This window comes from Coregonus lavaretus, assembly GCF_964263955.1.
Source record: "Coregonus lavaretus genome assembly, contig: HAP1_SCAFFOLD_333, whole genome shotgun sequence".
NCBI lineage: Eukaryota > Metazoa > Chordata > Actinopteri > Salmoniformes > Salmonidae > Coregonus > Coregonus lavaretus.
In genome coordinates this window covers 391,612-414,077 of record NW_028164623.1, presented here as the reverse complement: position 1 = coordinate 414,077, position 22,466 = coordinate 391,612, and the positions used below count along the sequence as shown (strand labels likewise).

Here is a 22,466-nt window from a genome sequence, read left to right as displayed (position 1 = left end):
CATAGGTACACGTCAACTATGACAGACAAAATGAGAAAAAAAATTCCAGAAAATCACATTGTAGGATTTTTAATGAATTTATTTGCAAATTATGGTGGAAAATAAGTATTTGGTCAATAACAAAAGTTTCTCAATACTTTGATATATACCCTTTGTTGGCAATGACACAGGTCAAACGTTTTCTGTAAGTCTTCACAAGGTTTTCACACACTGTTGCTGGTATTTTGGCCCATTCCTCCATGCAGATCTCCTCTAGAGCAGTGATGTTTTGGGGCTGTCGCTGGGCAACACGGACTTTCAACTCCCTCCAAAGATTTTCTATGGGGTTGAGATCTGGAGACTGGCTAGGCCACCCCAGGACCTTGAAATGCTTCTTACGAAGCCACTCCTTCGTTGCCCGAGCGGGGTGTTTGGGATCATTGTCATGCTGAAAGACCCAGCCACGTTTCATCTACAATGCCCTTGCTGATGGAAGGAGGTTTTCACTCAAAATCTCACGATACATGGCCCCATTCATTCTTTCCTTTACACGGATCAGTCGTCCTGGTCCCTTTGCAGAAAAACAGCCCCAAAGCATGATGTTTCCAACCCCATGCTTCACAGTAGGTATGGTGTTCTTTGGATGCAACTCAGCATTCTTTGTCCTCCAAACACGACGATTTGAGTTTTTACCAAAAAGTTCTATTTTGGTTTCATCTGACCATATGACATTCTCCCAATCCTCTTCTGGATCATCCAAATGCACTCTAGCAAACTTCAGACAGGCCTGGACATGTACTGGCTTAAGCAGGGGGACACGTCTTGCACTGCAGGATTTGAGTCCCTGGCGGCGTAGTGCGTTACTGATGGTAGGCTTTGTTACATTGGTCCCAGCTCTCTGCAGGTCATTCACTAGGTCCCCCCGTGTGGTTCTGGGATTTTTGCTCTCCATTCTTGTGATCATTTTGACCCCACGGGGTGAGATCTTGCGTGGAGCCCCAGATCGAGGGAGATTTTCAGTGGTCTTGTATGTCTTCCATTTCCTAATAATTGCTCCCACAGTTGATTTCTTCAAACCAAGCTGCTTACCTATTGCAGATTCAGTCTTCCCAGACTGGTGCAGGTCTACAATTTGTTTCTGGTGTCCTTTGACAGCTCTTTGGTCTTGGCCATAGTGGAGTTTGGAGTGTGACTGTTTGAGGTTGTGGACAGGTGTCTTTTATACTGATAACAAGTTCAAACAGGTGCCATTAATACAGGTAACGAGTGGAGGACAGAGGAGCCTCTTAAAGAAGAAGTTACAGGTCTGTGAGAGCCAGAAATCTTGCTTGTTTGTAGGTGACCAAATACTTATTTTCCACCATAATTTGCAAATAAATTCATAAAAAATCCTACAATGTGATTTTCTGGAAAAAAAATTCTCAATTTGTCTGTCATAGTTGATGTGTACCTATGATGAAAATTACAGGCCTCTCTCATCTTTTTAAGTGGGAGAACTTGCACAATTGGTGGCTGATCACCGACAACGATGAGACAGCCTATAGGGAGGAGGTCAGAGACCTGGCCGTGTGGTGCCAGGACAACAACCTCTCCCTCAACGTGACCAAGACAAAGGAGATGATTGTGGACTACAGGAAAAAAAAGAGGACTGAGCACGCCCCCATTCTCATCGACGGAGCTGTAGTGGAACAGGTTGAGAGCTTCAAGTTCCTTGGTGTCCACATCACCAACGAACTATCATGGTCCAAACACACCAAGACAGTCGTGAAGAGGGCACGACAAAGCCTATTCCCCCTCAGGAGACTGAAAAGATTTGGCATGGGTCCTCAGATCCTCAAAAAATTCTACAGCTGCACCATCGAGAGCATCCTGACTGGTTGCATCACCGCCTGGTATGGCAACTGCTCGGCCTCTAAGGGTGCCCTCAGGGGGAGCGGTGAGACCCAGAAAGTGTTAAGTGTTAGGGTGTGGGGGTGTGGCACTACAGAGGGTAGTGCGTACGGCCCAGTACATCACTGGGGCCAAGCTTCCTGCCATCCAGGACCTCTATACCAGGCGGTGTCAGAGGAAGGCCCTCAAAATTGTCAAAGACTCCAGCCACCCTAGTCATAGACTGTTCTCTCTGCTACCGCATGGCAAGCGGTACCGGAGTGCCAAATCTAGGTCCAAAAGACTTCTCAACAGCTTCTACCCCCAAGCCATAAGACTCCTGAACAGCTAATCATGGCTACCCGGACTATTTGCACTGCCCCCCCACCCCATCCTTTTACGCTGCTGCTACTCTGTTAATTATTTATGCATAGTCACTTTAACTCTACCCACATGTACATATTACCTCAACTAGCCGGTGCCCCCGCACATTGACTCTGCATCGGTACCCCCTGTATATAGCCTCCCTACTGTTATTTTATTTTACTTCTGCTCTTTTTTTCTCAACACTTTTTTTGTTGTTGTTTTATTTTTACTTTTTTGTTAAAAAGAAATGCACTGTTGGTTAAGGGCTGTATGTAAGCATTTCACTGTAATGTCTGCACCTGTTGTATTCGGCGCATGTGGCCAATAAAATTGTATTTGATTTGACTAAATACTTTTTTTCCCCACTGTAAAACAATATTATATACATTATATTAAGTTAATACTAGTATTTACACATTTAAATAAAGCCATATTCTTTATATCATTATATACTCAGTGGCCAGTTTATTAGGTACACCACCCCGTTCACGATAATGGTTCGCTCCTACAGACAGTGAGTCACGTGGCCGTGGCTTGCTATATAAAGCAGGCAGACAGGCATCGAGGCATTCAGTTCCTGTTCGATTGAACGTTAGAATGGGAAAAACGAGTGACCTAAGTGACTTTAAGCGTGGTATAATCGTCGGTACGTCAGAAACGGGCGGCCTATTGGGCTTTTCACGCACAACAGTGTCTAGGGTTTACCGAGAATGGTGCAGCAAACAAAATACATCCAGTCAGCAGCAGTCCTGTGGGCGAAAACAGCTCGTTGATGACAGAGGTCGAAGGAGAATGGCAAGAATCGTGCAAGCTAACAGGCGGGCCACAAACAGGCAAATAACAGCTCAGTACAACAGTGGTGTGCAGAACGGCATCTTGGAATGCACAATTCGTCAGTCCTTATCACAGATGGGTTATTGCAGCAGACGACCACACCGGGTTCCACTCCTATCAGCTAAACACAAGAAGAAGCGGCTCCAGTGGGCACAAGATCACCAACACTGGACAGTTGAGGAGCGGAAAAACATCGCCTGGTCCGAAAAATCCCGGTTCTTGTTGCATCATGCTGAGAGTCAGGATTTGGTGTACGCAGTCCATGGCCACATCCTGCCTGGTGTCAACGGTACAGGCTGGTGGCGGTGGTGTAGGGAATGTTTTCCTGGAAAACGTTAGGTCTCTTGATACCAATGGAGCAATGTTTGAACGCCACACCTTGTAGAATCCATTCCCAGAAGAATTGAGGCTGTTCTGGAGGCAAAGGTGGATCTGACCCGTTACTAGATGGGTGTTCCTAATAAACTGGCCTGAGTGTACATTTACGAGCAGTCAAAAGTAAAGTGAATAACCCATGTCATAGGATATTATTTTAAAGCAATAAGGTGTGGTATATGGCCAAAATACCACGGCTAAGGGCTGTTCTTAGGCACGACGCAACGCGGATACAGCCCTTAGCCGTGGTATATTGGCAATATACCACAAAGCCCCAAGGTGCCTTATTGCTATTATAAACTGGTTACCAAAGTAATTACAGCAGTAAAAATAAATGTTTTGTCATACCCGTGGTATACGGTCTGATATACCACGGCTGTCAGCCAATCAGCATTCAGGGCTCGAACCACCCAGTTTATCAATAATAATCCACTAGAGTAGTAGAGGTCTCACCTCTTTGGATAAGCGCGTGAAGACGTCTCCTCCCCTGAGAAAGTCCAGGATTAAATAGAGCTTCCCTTCGGTCTGGAAGGCTGAGAGAGGAGAGGCGTTAAACACACTCCTCTGTAGTCAGGACAGAGTGACTAACCGTAGTAAAACTGGACTATGACGTGGTGAGAGGGTAGAGGTGAAGGGTCAGGGGTTAAAGATGAGACTAACCGTAGTGCAACTTGACTATGAAGGGGTGGTTGACCTCCACTAGAATGTCTCGCTCCATTTTGGTGCGAACTCTGTCCCTGACTGGATGGACAGAGAGAGAGACAGACACACAGAGGCAGAGCGACAGAGAGGCAGAGCGACAGACACAGAGCGAGACCCAGACAGACAGAGACACACACACACACAGACAGAGAAACAGAGGCAGACACACATAGACACAGAGAAGACACACACACAGAGAAGACACACATAGAGAGACAGAGAAACACAGACACACAGACAGACACATACACACAGAGACACACCGACACAGACAGAGACAGACACACAGAGAGAGAGACAGACACACAGAGAGAGAGCGACAGAGGCACAGAGAGAGAGAGACAGACACACAGAGAGAGCGACAGAGGCACACAGAGAGCGACAGAGGCACACAGAGAGAGCGACAGAGACACAGAGAGAGAGAGCGACAGAGAGAGAGAGCGACAGAGAGAGAGAGCGACAGAGAGGAAGAGCAACAGAGGCAGAGCAACAGCGCGACACAGACAGAGACAGACAGACAGACAGACACAGAGAAACAGCCACAGACATGAAATCCCAGACAAACAGGGACATTAGTTTCTACAATATGCTATGCATCTATAAAGCATTGAAGTGAACAGTGTCAGAGACCATCTGAGAGAACATGTATGTGAAGATGATAACTGGACTGTTACCTTTCAACGAAGCCTTCTTGAGGACTTTCATTGCATATAACTGACCCTCGTCTGGACCCATGATTTTCCGGACCAGAAACACCTTTCCGAACGATCCCTGTCCCAGGACCTTAAGCAACTCAAACTGCCGCGGGTCAGCCTTCTCACACCCTTCCTTCACATGGTGGGTGATGGGGATCTCTGAATATGACGCACCCTTGTCCTAAACATACACACACACACCACAAAAACAGTTAGTATTTCATGTACACAAAGTACAGTGCATTCGGAAAGTATTCAGACCCCTTTATTTTTTCCACTTTGTTACATTACAGCCTTATTATAAAATGGATTAAATTATTTTGTTCCCCTCATCAACCTACACACAATACCCCTTAATGACAAAGCGAAAACAGGTTTTTAGAAATGTTTGCAAATGTATTAAAAATAAAAAAACAAAAATAACATTTGTACATAAGTATTCAGACCCTTTGCTAAGAGACTCAAAATTGAGCTCAGGTGCATCCTGTTTCCATTGATCATCCTTGAGCTGTTTCTACAACTTGATTGGAGTCCACCTGTGGTAAATTCAATTGATTGGACATGATTTGGAAAGGCACACACCTGTCTATATAAGGTCCCACAGTTGACACTGCATGTCAGAGCAAAAACCAAGCCTTGAGGTCGAAGGAATTGTCCTTAGAGCTTCGAGACAGGATTGTATCGAAGCACAGATCTGGGGAAGGGGACCAAAAAATGTCTGCAGCATTGAAGGTCCCCAAGAACACAGTGGCCTCCATCATTCTTAAATGGAAGAAGTTTGGAACCACCAAAACTCTTCCTAGAGCTGGCCGCCCGATCAAACTGAGCAATCGGGGGAGAATGGCCTTGGTCACTCTGACAAAGCTCCAAACCTAACCCTAACCCTAACCCTAACCCTTCTAGAAGGAAAACGATCTCTGCAGCGCTCCACCAATCAGGCCTTTATGGTAGAGTGGCCAGACGGAAGCAACTCCTCAGTAAAAGGCACATGACAGCCCGCTTGGAGTTTGCCAAAAGGCACCTAAAGGACTCTCAGACCATGAGAAACAAGATTCTCTGGTCTGATGAAACCAAGATTGAACTCTTTGGTCTGAATGCCAAGCATCACGTCTGGAGGAAACCTGGCACCATCCCTACGGTGAAGCATGGTGGTGGCAGCATCATGCTGTGGGGATATTTTTCAGCGGCAGGGACTGGGAGACTAGTCAGGATTGAGGCAAAGATGAACAGAGTAAAGTACAGAGAGATCCTTGATGAAAACCTGCTCCAGAGCGCTCAGGACCCCAGACTGGTGCAAAGGTTCACCTTCCAACAGGACAACGACCCTAAGCACACAGCCAAGACAACACAGGAGTGGCTTAGGGACAAGTCTCAATGTCCTTGAGTGGCCCAGCCATAGCCCAGACTTGAACCCGATCGAACATCTCTGGAGACACCTGAAAATAGCTGTGCAGCGACGCTCCCCATCCATCCTGACAGAGCTTGAGAGGATCTGCAGAGAAGAATGGGTGAAACTCCCCAAATACACGTGTGCCAAGCTTGTAGCGTCATACCCAAGAAGACTCAAGGCTGTAATCGCTGTCAAACGTGCTTCAACAAAGTACTGAGTAAAGGGTCTGAATACTTATGTAAATGAGATATTTAGGTTTTTTATTTGTAAGAAATTTGCAAAAATGTCTAAAAACCTGCTTTTGCTTTGTCATTATGGGGTATTGTGTGTAGATTGATGAGGGTAAAAAACGATTTAATCCATTTTAGAATAAGGCTGTAATGTAACAAAATGTGGAAAAGGTCAAGGGGTCTGAATACTTTCCGAATGCACTGTATGCACAACCCCTTATTCAAGCAGGTCACCAGTGCTGGAAACATCTGCCCTACAACATCTGTCCTCTTCAACCTGGGAGTCAACTTCGAGTCTTCTCTGTCCTGTGATGCCCATATAAACCATATTATCCGCTAACATCATGTTTCTATCTAAAAAACATCACCCGGCTCAAACCATCTTTCTCCCAGCCAGATGCAGAGAAACTATTCCACGCCTTCATCTTCTCCCGGATCGACTACAGCTCTGTTCAGGGGCCTTCCAGACAAATCACTTCAGAGGCTACAACTTCTCCAGAATAGTGCTGTCAGAGTCCTGACCAGGACCAAGAACTCAGCCCACATCACAACCATCCTTACTGAACTCACTGGCTACCGGTCAACTAGAGGATTCACTTTAAAATCCTCCTCCTAGTGTTTAAAGCCTTGAATGGATTGAGTCCCACCTACATTGCTGGCGCCTCCGACGAAGATGGCGGCCTCGCGACTAGCTCTTAGGAAACTTGGCAGTATTTTGTTTTTGTATGTATTATTTTTTACATTATTAGCTTAGAAAGTGTTTTGTATCATTACATACAGCCGAGGAAAACTATTGGATATCAGAGCGGTGGTAACTCACAAGCATTACGACCAGGAATACGACTTTCCCAAAGCAGATCCTTTGTTTGCTTTCCCCAGGGCAAATGAACTGATTCCAGCGGCTGACCCAAAACATCACTCTCTTGGGATATTCTGTCGAAATCGGTCCAGCCAGATGGGTTCTCAGTTCATTGCGCAGACAGGAATAAATATCTCTCCGGGAAGCAGAAGGGCGGAGGTGTGTGTTTCATGATTAACAACTCATTACTAATTGTAGCAACATACAGGAACTCGAGTCCTTCTGTTCACCCGACCTAAAATATCTCACAATCAAATGCCGACCGTATTATCTCCCAAGATAATTTCGCTGCCAAAATCCTCGACCATTGCTATTCGAACTTCCGGGATGGTTATAAGGCCCTCCCCCGCCCTCCTTTCGGCAAATCTGACCACGACTCCATTTTGCTCCTCCCTTCCTATAGGCAGAAACTCAAACAGGCAGTACCCGTGCTAAGGACTATTCACTACACTGGGTCCTGGACTTCCTGACGGGCCGCCCCCAGGTGGTGAAGGTAGGAAACAACATCTCTACTTTGCTGATCCTCAACACTGGGGCCCCACAAGGGTGCGTGCTCAGCCCCCTCCTGTACTCCCTGTTCACCCATGACTGCGTGGCCAAGCACGCCTTCAACTCAATCATCAAGTTTGCAGATGACACAACAGTAGTAGGCTTGATTATCAACAATGACGAGACAGCCTACAAGGAGGAGGTGAGGGCTCTGGGAGTGTGGTGCCAGGAAAATAACCTCTCACTCAACATCAACAAAACAAAGGAGATGATCGTGGACTTCAGGAAACAGCAGAGGGTGCACCCCCCTATCCACATCGACGGGACCGCAGTGGAGAAGGTGGAAAGCTTCAAGTTCCTTGGCGTACACATCACTGACAAACTGAAATGGTCCACCCACGCAGACAGTGTGGTGAAGAAGGCGCAACAGAGCCTCTTCAACCTCAGGAGCCTGAAGAAATTTGGCTTGACACCTAAAACCCTCACAAACTTTTACAGATGCACAATTGAGAGCATCCTGTCGGGCTGTATCACCGCTTGGTACCGGAACTGCACCGCCCGCAACCGCAGGGCTCTCCAGAGGGTGGTGCGGTCTGCCGAACGCATTACCGAGGGCAAACTACCCGCCCTCCAAGACACATACAGCACCCGATGTCACAGGAAGGCCAAAAAGATCATCAAGGACATCAACCACCTGAGCCACTGCCTGTTCACCCCGCTATCATCCAGAAGGCGAGGTCAGTACAGGTGCATCAAAGCTGGGATCGAGAGAATGAAAAACAGCTTATATCTCAAGGCCATCAGACTGTTAAATAGCCATCACTAGCACATTAGAGGCTGCTGCTGCCTATTGAAATCACTGGCCACTTTAAGAAATGGAACATTAGTCACTTTAATAATGTTTCCATATCTTGCACTACTCATCTCATATGTATATACTGCATTCTATTCTATAATATTCTACTGTATCTTAGTCCATGCCACTCTGTCATTGCTTGTCCATATATGTATATATTCTTAAATTCCATTCCTTACTAGTTTTGTGTGTATTGGGTATATGTTGTGCAATTGTTAGATATTACTGCACTGTCGGAGCTAGAAGCACAAGCATTTCGCTACACCCGCTATAACATCTGCTAAACACGTGTATGTGACAAATAAAATGTGATTTGATTTGACATCAGGGACCTAATTTCTATTAATGAGCCACCTCACACTCTCCAGCAACTCCCCACTGCTTCAAGTCCCCACGTCTCTGAACTATGGGGGACTTCTGCTCCCTTGCCCCTCGCCTATGGAATGCTCTCCCTGACCATCTGAGAGCCACTCCATCAATGGGAACTTTTAAAACGGGCCTTAAAACCCATTTCTCCTGACTGTCTTCTTCTAGTGCTAATCTAGAAATTGCTTTTAGCACCTAGCCTATCTACTATAGCTCCTAGCCTATCTACTGTAGCACCTAGCCTATCTACTGTAGCACCTAGCCTATCTACTGTAGCACCTAGCCTATCTACTATAGCACCTAGCCTATCTACTGTAGCACCTAGCCTATCTACTGTAGCACCTAGCCTATCTACTGTAGCACCTAGCCTATCTACTGTAGCACCTAGCCTATCTACTGTAGCACCTAGCCTATCTACTGTAGCACCTAGCCTAGCTACTGTAGCACCTAGCCTATCTACTGTAGCTCCTAGCCTATCTACTGTAGCACCTAGCCTATCTACTGTAGCACCTAGCCTATCTACTGTAGCACCTAGCCTATCTACTATAGCACCTAGCCTATCTACTATAGCACCTAGCCTATCTACTGTAGCACCTAGCCTATCTACTGTAGCACCTAGCCTATCTACTATAGCACCTAGCCTATCTACTGTAGCACCTAGCCTATCTACTGTAGCACCTAGCCTATCTACTGTAGCACCTAGCCTATCTACTGTAGCACCTAGCCTATCTACTGTTGCTATTTCCTGCTTGATGTTTTTATAGAAGGTTTTTATTTGATCCTTTGAGATAACACCGTAATGAAAAGCTCTATACAAATTACATGTATTATTATTACTATTACTCACACAATGAGTGAAAGACTCTCCCTCGTCCATGGGCTCATCCAGGATCTGGTGACCCTTGACCTGGAACACACAGACACAGTAAACATAATCAACAACACACAGTAAACATCATCAACAACACACAGTAAACATAATCAACAACACACAGTAAACATAATCAACAACACACAGTAAACATCATCAACAACACACAGTAAACATCATCAACAACACACAGTAAACATCATCAACAACACACAGTAAACATCATCAACAACACACAGTAAACATCATCAACAACACACAGTAAACATCATCAACAACACACAGTAAACATCATCAACAACACACAGTAAACATCATCAACAACACACAGTAAACATCATCAACAACACACAGTAAACATCATCAACAACACACAGTAAACATCATCAACAACACACAGTAAACATCATCAACAACACACAGTAAACATCATCAACAACACACAGTAAACATCATCAACAACACACAGTAAACAACCACGTCAACACAATACAATCACACATCAACATCTACAGAGCTGACACACAACATGATGGGAGTGTTCCATTTAACACGATGGGAGTGTTCCATTTAACACGATGGGAGTGTTCCATTTAACACGATGGGAGTGTTCCATTTAACACGATGGGAGTGTTCCATTTAACACGATGGGAGTGTTCCATTTAACACGATGGGAGTGTTCCATTTAACACGATGGGAGTGTTCCATTTAACACGATGGGAGTGTTCCATTTAACACGATGGGAGTGTTCCATTTAACACGATGGGAGTGTTCCATTTAACACGATGGGAGTGTTCCATTTTTAAAAACATTTTTAGTCATTTAGCAGACGCTCTTATCCAGAGCAACTTACAGTTAGTGAGTGCATACATTTTTTTGGGCTAAGTCAGTGACAATCGTTGGTGCCCACCTTTCAGAGTGGTGCATTATGGGGATAAAAATTGTCCGACTTCCGCCTACATTAACTTTACAAAAACCATGTGACCAAAGGTCATGCAGTTTTTGATGAAGTTGCTGCAGTTGCTTCTCACCAACTGCACCATTAGCCATCACCTGCATTGTGGAGGGTTAGGGTTAGGGTCAACCAATCATCAGGGTTAAGGTTAGGGTTAGGGTCAACCAATGATAAGGGTGTTTTTGTTTTACCCACGCGAACAGAACCAAAGACATGACTGAAACATGAACCAACTTTGCCGCGATTCATATGTAGACAGTGGATATACAAATGAATGTTATATTTTGAGGCTTTCTCACACCAATTGATAGTACAATGTACACAGACATTTACCGTTTTTAAGTGTGTGATATGGGGCTTTGAGATGTTTATTTCAACATAATTTTTTTTTTTTTTAAATATTATTAACTATGGCAACACTGCCATGTTGCACGGAGCATTTGCATTTGTATTTATTATGGATCCCCATTAGTTCCTGCCAAGGCAGCAGCTACTCTTCCTGGGGTTTATTATGGATCCCCATTAGTTCCTGCCAAGGCAGCAGCTACTCTTCCTGGGGTTTATTATGGATCCCCATTAGTTCCTGCCAAGGCAGCAGCTACTCTTCCTGGGGTTTATTATGAATCCCCATTAGTTCCTGCCAAGGCAGCAGCTACTCTTCCTGGGGTTTATTATGGATCCCCATTAGTTCCTGCCAAGGCAGCAGCTACTCTTCCTGGGGTTTATTATGGATCCCCATTAGTTCCTGCCAAGGCAGCAGCTACTCTTCCTGGGGTTTATTATGGATCCCCATTAGTTCCTGCCAAGGCAGCAGCTACTCTTCCTGGGGTTTATTATGGATCCCCATTAGTTCCTGCCAAGGCAGCAGCTACTCTTCCTGGGGTTTATTATGGATCCCCATTAGTTCCTGCCAAGGCAGCAGCTACTCTTCCTGGGGTTTATTATGGATCCCCATTAGTTCCTGCCAAGGCAGCAGCTACTCTTCCTGGGGTCCAGCAACATTAAGGCAGTTATACAATTTTTAAAACATTACAATACATTCACAGATTTCACAACACACTGTGTGCCCTCAGGCCTCTACTCCACTACCACATATCTACAACACAAAATCCATGTGTACGTGTGTGTATAGTGCGTATGTTACCATGTTTGTGTTGCTTCACAGTCCCCGCTGTTCCATAAGGTGTATTTTTATCTGTTTTTTTAAATCTAATTTTACTGCTTGCATCAGTTAACTTGATGTGGAATAGAGTTCCATGTAGTCATGGCTCTATGTACTACTGATGTAGGTCAACCACAACAGTGTCCGACTCTCGGCTGTTGCAGATGCACCTCCCCTGACTTTAGTCTACAGTCGACTGAGTTAGCCTTACAGCCCAAACAGACCGACTGAGTTAGCCTTACAGCCCAAACAGACCGACTGAGTTAGCCTTACACCCCAAACAGACCCAATGATGGACTGAGTTAGCCTTACAGCTCAACAGACCCAATGATGGACTGAGTTAGCCTTACAGCTCAACAGACCCAATGATGGACTGAGTTAGCCTTACAGCCCAAACAGACCGACTGAGTTAGCCTTACAGCTCAAACAGACCGACTGAGTTAGCCTTACAGCTCAAACAGACCGACTGAGTTAGCCTTACAGCCCAAACAGACCGACTGAGTTAGCCTTACAGCCCAAACAGACCCAATGATGGACTGAGTTAGCCTTACAGCCCAAACAGACCCAATGATGGACTGAGTTAGCCTTACAGCCCAAACAGACCCAATGATGGACTGAGTTAGCCTTACAGCTCAAACAGACCGACTGAGTTAGCCTTACAGCCCAAACAGACCGACTGAGTTAGCCTTACAGCCCAAACAGACCGACTGAGTTAGCCTTACAGCTCAACAGACCCAATGACTGAAGCTATGACCCTGTTATTATGATGTCAGATCAACATTAACACACTGTCCCTGTTTCAGTCTTCACAGCTATACATCTGGAAGGATGAGAGCACTGTTTTCCATAAGTACAATATTTTTTGCCAAAGGAGCTCTATCTTGGTGGCCTCTGGTACATTCTAATGATTCCATCTGAAATACACAGTGAAATGATTGAATACTTTATGGAGTTCACCTCCCAGATTGGAAAAGTTTCTGGATATCAGGACAGCGATTACTCACCTCGTATCAGATGAAGATTTTTTTCTTCAACAAGTCGGACGCAAAGGATATTCTACAGACACCCGATAAGGCCCAAATCCCTGTCATTCGCATGAGGAAGAGACATAGATATCGTGGACGTAGGTCGGGGTTCTTTATAAGGATCCGATGGTGAGTGAGTAATCTGCCTCTTCCATCAATCCTATTAGCCAACGTACAATCATTTGAAAACAAAATGGACGACCTAAGATCATGATATCCTACCATTGGGACATAAAAAACGGTAATATCTTATGTTGTGGCTGAACGACGACATGGATAACATACAGCTGGCGGGATATACGCTACATCGGCAGGATAGAACGGCTGACTCCGGTAAGACAAGGGGTGGCGGTCTGTGTATATTTGTAAACAACAGCGGGAGCATAACATCTAATACTAAGGAAGTCTCGAGGTTTTGCTCTCCTGTATTTTCAGTATGAAAATGTATGCCCTCACTAACTGTAAGTCGCTCTGGATAAGAGCGTCTGCTAAATGACTAAAATGTAAAATGTAGAGTATCTCATGATAAGCTGTAGACCACACTATTTACCAAGAGAGTTTTCTATATTTTTCGTAGCTGTCTATTTACCACCACAAACCGATGCTGGCACTAAGATTGCTTATGGCCTTATACAGCTCATTGAGTGCAAACAGGAAAACGCTCATCCAGAGGCAGTGCTCCTAGAGGCCGGGGACTTTAATGCAGGGAAACTTAAATCCGTTTTACCTAATTTCTACCAGCATGTTAAATGTGCAACCAGAGGAGAAAAAAAACCTCTAGACCACCTTTACTCCACACACTGAGACACGTACAAAGCTCTCCCTCACCCTCCATTTGGCAAATCTGGACATAACTCTATCCTCCTGATTCCTGCTTATAAGCAAAAACTAAAGCAGGAAGCACCAGTGACACGGTTAATAAAAAAAGTGGTCAGATGATGCAGATGCTAAGCTACAGGACTGTTTTGCTAGCACAGACTGGAATATGTTCCGGGATTCTTCCGATGGCATTGAGGAGTACACCACATCAGTCACATCAGCTTCATCAATAAGTGCATCGATGACGTCGTCCCCACAGTGACCGTACGTACATACCCCAACCAGAAGCCATGGATTACAGGCAACATCCGCACTGAGCTAAAGGGTAGAGCTGCTGCTTTCAAGGAGCGGGACTCTAACCCGGACGCTTATAAGAAATCACGCTATAACCTCCAACGAACCATCAAACAGGCAAAGAGTCAATACATGACTAAGACTGAATCGTACTACACTGGCTCTGACGCTCGTCGGAAGGGAAGCACAGCCACGAGCTGCCCAGTGACACAAGCCTACCAGACGAGCTAAATTACTTCTATGCTAGCTTCGAGGCAAGCAACACTGAAGCATGAATGAGAGCATCAGCTGTTCCGGATGAATACGTGATCACGCTCTCTGCATCCGATGTGAGATAGACTTTTAAGCAGGTCAACATTCACAAGGCCGCAGGGCCAGACGGATTACCAGGATGTGTACTTCGAGCATGCGCTGACCAACTGGCAAGTGTCTTCACTGACATTTTTAACCTCTCCCTGTCTGAGTCTGTAATACCAACATGTTTCAAGCAGACCACCATAGTCCCTATGCTCAATAACCCCAAGATAACCTGCCTAAATGACTACCGACCTGTAGCACTCAAGTCTGTAGGCATGAAGTGCTTTCAAAGGCTGGTCATGGCTCACATCAACACCATTATCCCAGAAACCCTAGACACACTCCAATTTGCATACCACCCCAACAGATCCACAGATGATGCAATCTCTATTGAACTCCACACTGCCCTTTCCCACCTGGACAAGAGGAACACCTACGTGAGAATGCTATTCATTGACTACAGCTCAGCATTCAACACCATAGTGCCCTCAAAGCTCATCACTAAACTAAGGACCCTGGGACTAAACACCTCCCTCTGCAACTGGATCCTGGACTTCCTGACGGGCCGACCCCAGGTGGTAAGGGTAGGTAACAACACATCTGCCACACTAATCCTCAACACGAGGGCCCCTCAGGAGTGCATGCTCAGACCCCTCCTGTACACCCTGTTCACCCATGACTGCATGGCCAGGCACGACTCCAACACCATCATTAAGTTTGCCGACAACGATGAGACAGCCTATAGGGAGGAGGTCAGACACCTGGCCATGTGGTGCCAGGATAACAACCTCTCCCTCAACGTGATCAAGATAAAGGAGATGATTGTGGACTACAGGGGGGAAAAAAGAGGACTGAGCACGCCCCCATTCTCATCGACGGGGCTGTAGTGAAACAGGTTGAGAGCTTCAAGTTCCTTGGTGTCCACATCATCAACAAACTATCATGGTCCAAACACACCAAGACAGTCGTGAAGAAGGCACGACAAAGCCTATTCCCCCTCAGGAGACTGAAAAGATTTGGCATGGGTCCTCAGATCCTCAAAAGGTTCTACAGCTGCACCATCGAGAGCATCCTGACTGGTTGCATCACCGCCTGGTATGGCAACTGCTAGGTTGTCTAGGTCTAAAAGGCTTCTTAACAGCTTCTACCCCCAAGCCATAAGACTCCTGAACAGCTAATCATGGCTACCCGGACTATTTGCATCGTCCCCCCAACCCCACCCCACCCCCTCTTTCACGCTGCTGCTACTCTGTTTATTATCTATGCATAGTCACTTTAACTCTACCCACATGTACATATTACCTCAATTACCTTGACTAACCTGTACCCCCGCACATTGACTATGTACCGGTACCCCCTGTATATAGCCTCCCTACTGTTATTTCACATTGACTCTGTACCGGTACCCCCTGTATATAGCCTCCCTACTGTTATTTCACATTGACTCTGTACCGGTACCCCCTGTATATAGCCTCCCTACTGTTATTTCACATTAACTCTGTACCGGTACCCCCTGTATATAGCCTCTCTACTGTTATTTCACATTGACTCTGTACCGGTACCCCCTGTATATAGCCTCCCTACTGTTATTTCACATTAACTCTGTACCGGTACCCCCTGTATATAGCCTCCCTACTGTTATTTCACATTGACTCTGTACCGGTACCCCCTGTATATAGCCTCCCTACTGTTATTTCACATTGACTCTGTACCGGTACCCCCTGTATATAGCCTCCCTACTGTTATTTCACATTGACTCTGTACCGGTACCCCCTGTATATAGCCTCCCTACTGTTATTTCCCATTGACTCTGTACCGGTACCCCCCTGTATATAGCCTCCCTACTGTTATTTCCCATTGACTCTGTACCGGTACCCCCCTGTATATAGCCTCCCTACTGTTATTTCACATTGACTCTGTACCGGTACCCCCTGTATATAGCCTCCCTACTGTTATTTCACATTAACTCTGTACCGGTACCCCCTGTATATAGCCTCTCTACTGTTATTTCACATTGACTCTGTACCGGTACCCCCTGTATATAGCCTCTCTACTGTTATTTCACATTGACTCTGTACCGGTACCCCCTGTATATAGCCTCCCTACTGTTATTTCACATTAACTCTGTACCGGTACCCCCTGTATATAGCCTCTCTACTGTTATTTCACATTGACTCTGTACCGGTACCCCCTGTATATAGCCTCCCTACTGTTATTTCACATTGACTCTGTACCGGTACCCCCTGTATATAGCCTCCCTACTGTTATTTCACATTGACTCTGTCCCGGTACCCCCTGTATATAGCCTCCCTACTGTTATTTTATTTTACTGCCGCTCTTCCATTTTTTTATTTTATTTTTTTACTTATCTATTTTTTACTGAACACATTTTTTCTTAAAACTGCATTGTTGGTTAAGGGCTTGTAAGTAAGCATTTAACTGTAAGGTCTACACCTGTTGTATTCAGCAAATAAAATGTGGCAAATAAAATGGGATTTGATTTTACTATATGATCAGGATTATTTTATAAGAAAGAAAACAAACATTTAACCAGTCTTCTCTTGAGATTAAAGTCTTATTTACAGTTTTATGTATTGACACAATGATGTTTGTCCCTCAAATTGTGTATTTTATTAAAACAGAAATGAAATAAATAGCCCACATTATCTTGAAAAATATGACTAACGGTACACCAGCATCCATCCTCTACCAGGTACACCAGCCTCTACTAGGTACACCAGCCTCTACTAGATACACCAGTCTCTACTAGATACACCAGTCTCTACTAGATACACCAGCTACTAGATACACCAGTCTCTACTAGATACACTATCCTCTACTAGATACACCAGCCTCTACTAGATACACCAGTCTCTACTAGATACACCAGCTACTAGATACACCAGTCTCTACTAGATACACTATCCTCTACTAGATACATCAGCCTCTACTAGATACACCAGTCTCTACTAGATACACCAGCCTCTACTAGATACACCAGCCTCTACTAGATACACCAGCCTCTACTAGATACACCAGCCTCTACCAGATACACCAGCCTCTACCAGATACACCAGCCTCTCCTAGATACACCAGCCTCTACTAGATACACCAGCCTCTACTAGATACACCAGCCTCTACCAGATACACCAGCCTCTACTATCCTCTACCAGATACACCAGCCTCTACTAGATACACCAGCCTCTACCAGATACACCAGCCTCTACTAGATACACCAGCCTCTACAAGATACACTATCCTCTACCAGATACACCAGCCTCTACCAGATACACTATCCTCTACTAGATACACCAGCCTCTACCAGATACACCAGCCTCTACCAGATACACTATCCTCTACTAGATACACCAGCCTCTACCAGATACACTATCCTCTACTAGATACACCAGCCTCTACCAGATACACTATCCTCTACTAGATACACCAGCCTCTACCAGATACACTATCCTCTACCAGATACACCAGCCTCTACTAGATACACCAGCCTCTACTAGATACACCAGCCTCTACTAGATACACCAGCCTCTACCAGATACACCAGGCTCTACTATCCTCTACCAGGTACACCAGCCTCTACTAGATACACCAGCCTCTACTATCCTCTACCAGATACACCAGCATCTACTATCCTCTACCAGGTACACCAGCCTCTACTAGATACACCAGCCTCTACCAGATACACCAGCCTCTACCAGATACACCAGCCTCTACTATCCTCTACCAGATACACCAGCCTCTACCAGATACACCAGCCTCTACCAGATACACCATCCTCTACTATCCTCTACTAGATACACCAGCCTCTACTATCCTCTACCAGATACACCAGCCTCTACTATCCTCTACCAGATACACCAGCCTCTACTATCCTCTACCAGATACACCAGCCTCTACTATCATCTACCAGATACACCAGCCTCTACTATCCTCTACTAGATACACCAGCCTCTACCAGATACACTATCCTCTACTAGATACACCAGCCTCTACTATCCTCTACCAGATACACCATCCTCTACTATCATCTACCAGATACACCAGCCTCTACTATCCTCTACCAGATACACCATCCTCTACTATCCTCTACTAGATACACCAGCCTCTACTATCCTCTACCAGATACACCAGCCTCTACCAGATACACCAGCCTCTACCAGATACACCAGCCTCTACCAGATACACCAGGCTCTACCAGCCTCTACTATCCTCTACCAGATACACCAGCCTCTACCAGATACACCAGCCTCTACCAGATACACCAGTCTCTACTATCCTCTACCAGATACACCAGCCTCTCCTATCCTCTACCAGATACACCAGCCTCTACTAGATACACCAGCCTCTACCAGATACACCAGGCTCTACTATCCTCTACCAGATACACCAGCCTCTACTATCCTCTACCAGATACACCAGCCTCTACTATCCTCTACCAGATACACCATCCTCTACTATCCTCTACCAGATTCACCAGCCTCTACCAGATACACCAGCCTCTACTATCCTCTACCAGATACACCAACCTCTCCTATCCTCTACCAGATACACCAGCCTCTACCAAATACACCAGCCTCTACTATCCTCTACCAGATACACCAGCCTCTACTACCCTCTACCAGATACACCAGCCTCTACTATCCTCTACCAGATACACCAGCCTCTACTATCCTCTACCAGATACACCAGCCTCTACTATCCTCTACCAGATACACCAGCATCTACTATTCTCTACCAGATACACCAGCCTCTACTATCCTCTACCAGATACACCAGCCTCTACCAGATACACCAGCCTCTACTATCCTCTACCAGATACACCAGCCTCTACCAGATACACCAGCCTCTATTCTCTACCAGATACACCAGCCTCTACTATCCTCTACCAGATACACCAGCCTCTACTATCCTCTACCAGATACGCCAGCCTCTACCAGATACACCATCCTCTAATATCCTCTACCAGATACACCAGCCTCTATTCTCTACCAGATACACCAGCCTCTATCCTCTACCAGATACACCAGCCTCTATCCTCTACCAGATACACCAGCCTCTACCAGATACACCATCCTCTACCAGATACACCAGCCTCTACCAGATACACCAGCCTCTACCAGATACACCAGCCTCTATTCTCTACTAGATATACCAGCCTCTACCAGATAATCCAGCCTCTACCAGATACACCAGCCTCTACCAGATACACCAGCCTCTACCAGATACACCAGCCTCTATTCTCTACTAGATATACCAGCCTCTACCAGATAATCCAGCCTCTACCAGATACACCAGCCTCTACTATCTTCTACCAGATTCACCAGCCTCTATCCTCTACCAGATACACCAGCCTCTACCAGATACACCAGCCTCTATTCTCTACTAGATACACCAACCTCTACCAGATACACCAGCCTCTACCAGATACACCAGCCTCTACCAGATACACCAGCCTCTACCAGATACACCAGGCTCTACTAGATACACCAGCCTCTACTATCCTCTACCAGATACACCAGCCTCTACTATCCTCTACCAGATACACCAGCCTCTACCAGATACACCAGCCTCCACCAGATACACCATCCTCTACCAGATACACCAGCCTCTACTAGATACACCAGCCTCTACCAGATACACTATCCTCTACCAGATACACCAGCCTCTACCAGATACACCAGCCTCTACCAGATACACCAGCCTCTACTAGATACACCAGCCTCTACCAGATACACTATCCTCTACTAGATACACCAGCCTCTACCAGATACACTATCCTCTACTAGATACACCAGCCTCTACCAGATACACTATCCTCTACTAGATACACCAGCCTCTACTATCCTCTACTAGATACACCAGACTCTACCAGATACACCAGCCTCTATTCTCTACTAGATACACCAGACTCTACCAGATACACCAGCCTCTACCAGACACACCAGCCTCTATTCTCTAGTAGATACACCAGCCTCTACCAGATACACCAGCCTCTACTATCCTCTACCAGATACACCAGCCTCTACTATATACACCAGCCTCTACTATCCTCTACCAGATACACCAGCCTCTACCAGATACACCAGCCTCTACTATCCTCAACCAGATACACCAGCCTCTACCAGATAAACCAGCTTCTACCAGATACACCAGCCTCTACCAGATACACCAGCCTCTACCAGATACACCATTCTCTACCAGATACACCAGCCTCTACCAGATACACCAGCCTCTACCAGATACACCAGCCTCTACCAGATACACCAGCCTCTACCAGATACACTATCCTCTACTAGATAAACCAGCCTCTACCAGATACACTATCCTCTACTATCCTCTACCAGATACACCAGCCTCTACCAGATACACTATCCTCTACTAGATACACCAGCCTCTACCAGATACACCAGCCTCTACCAGATACACTATCCTCTACTAGATACACTATCCTCTACCAGATACACTATCCTCTACTAGATACACCAGCCTCTACCAGATACACTATCCTCTACTAGATACACCAGCCTCTACCAGATACACTATCCTCTACTAGATACACCTGCCTCTACCAGATACACTATCCTCTACTAGATACACCAGCCTCTACCAGATACACTATCCTCTACTAGATACACCAGCCTCTACCAGATACACTATCCTCTACCAGATACACCAGCCTCTACCAGATACACCAGCCTCTACCAGATACACTATCCTCTACCAGATACACTATCCTCTACTAGATACACCAGCCTCTACTATCCTCTACCAGATACACCAGCCTCTACCAGATACACCAGCCTCTACCAGATACACCAGCCTCTACCAGATACACCAGCCTCTACCAGATACACCAGCCTCTACTAGATACACCAGCCTCTACCAGATACACTATCCTCTACCAGATACACTATCCTCTACCAGATACACTATCCTCTACCAGATACACCAGCCTCTACTATCCTCTACTAGATACACCAGCCTCTACCAGATACACCAGCCTCTACCAGATACACTATCCTCTACCAGATACACCAGCCTCTACCAGATACACCAGCCTCTACCAGATACACTATCCTCTACTAGATACACCAGCCTCTACCAGATACACTATCCTCTACTAGATACACCAGCCTCTACCAGATACACTATCCTCTACCAGATACACCAGCCTCTACCAGATACACTATCCTCTACTAGATACACCAGCCTCTACCAGATACACTATCCTCTACCAGATACACTATCCTCTACTAGATACACCAGCCTCTACCAGATACACTATCCTCTACTAGATACACCAGCCTCTACCAGATACACTATCCTCTACTAGATACACCAGCCTCTACCAGATACACTATCCTCTACTATCCTCTACCAGATACACCAGCCTCTACTAGATACACTATCCTCTACTATCCTCTACCAGATACACTATCCTCTACTAGATACACCAGCCTCTACCAGATACACCAGCCTCTACTATCCTCTACCAGATACACCAGCCTCTACCAGATACACTATCCTCTACCAGATACACTATCCTCTACTAGATACACCAGCCTCTACCAGATACACCAGCCTCTACTATTCTCTACCAGATACACCAGCCTCTACCAGATACACTATCCTCTACTAGATACACCAGCCTCTACCAGATACACTATCCTCTACTAGATACACCATCCTCTACCAGATACACCAGCCTCTACTAGATACACCAGCCTCTACTAGATACACCAGCCTCTACTAGATACACCAGCCTCTACCAGATACACCAGCCTCTACCAGATACACTATCCTCTACTAGATACACCAGCCTCTACTATCCTCTACTAGATACACCAGCCTCTACCAGATACACTATCCTCTACTAGATACACCAGCCTCTACCAGATACACTATCCTCTACTAGATACACCAGCCTCTACCAGATACACTATCCTCTACTAGATACACCAGCCTCTACTATCCTCTACCAGAAACACCAGCCTCTACCAGATACACCAGCCTCT

At 45.7% G+C, this 22,466-nt stretch overlaps 1 protein-coding gene across 1 annotated transcript in view; it reads right to left on the bottom strand.

Annotated features, from left to right (window-relative positions):
- Positions 1–22,466, bottom strand: part of LOC311116845 (ribosomal protein S6 kinase alpha-6) — an 81,525-nt gene that overhangs the window by 41,291 nt on the left and 17,768 nt on the right. Inside the window, exons 2-5 of the mRNA XM_084191880.1 lie at positions 9,858–9,917; positions 4,800–5,001; positions 4,084–4,164; positions 3,877–3,956 (exon numbers count right to left, since the gene is read on the bottom strand). Coding sequence (XP_084048006.1) covers positions 3,877–3,956; positions 4,084–4,164; positions 4,800–5,001; positions 9,858–9,917 — 423 coding nt within the window. The remainder of the gene's footprint in view (positions 1–3,876; positions 3,957–4,083; positions 4,165–4,799; positions 5,002–9,857; positions 9,918–22,466) is intronic.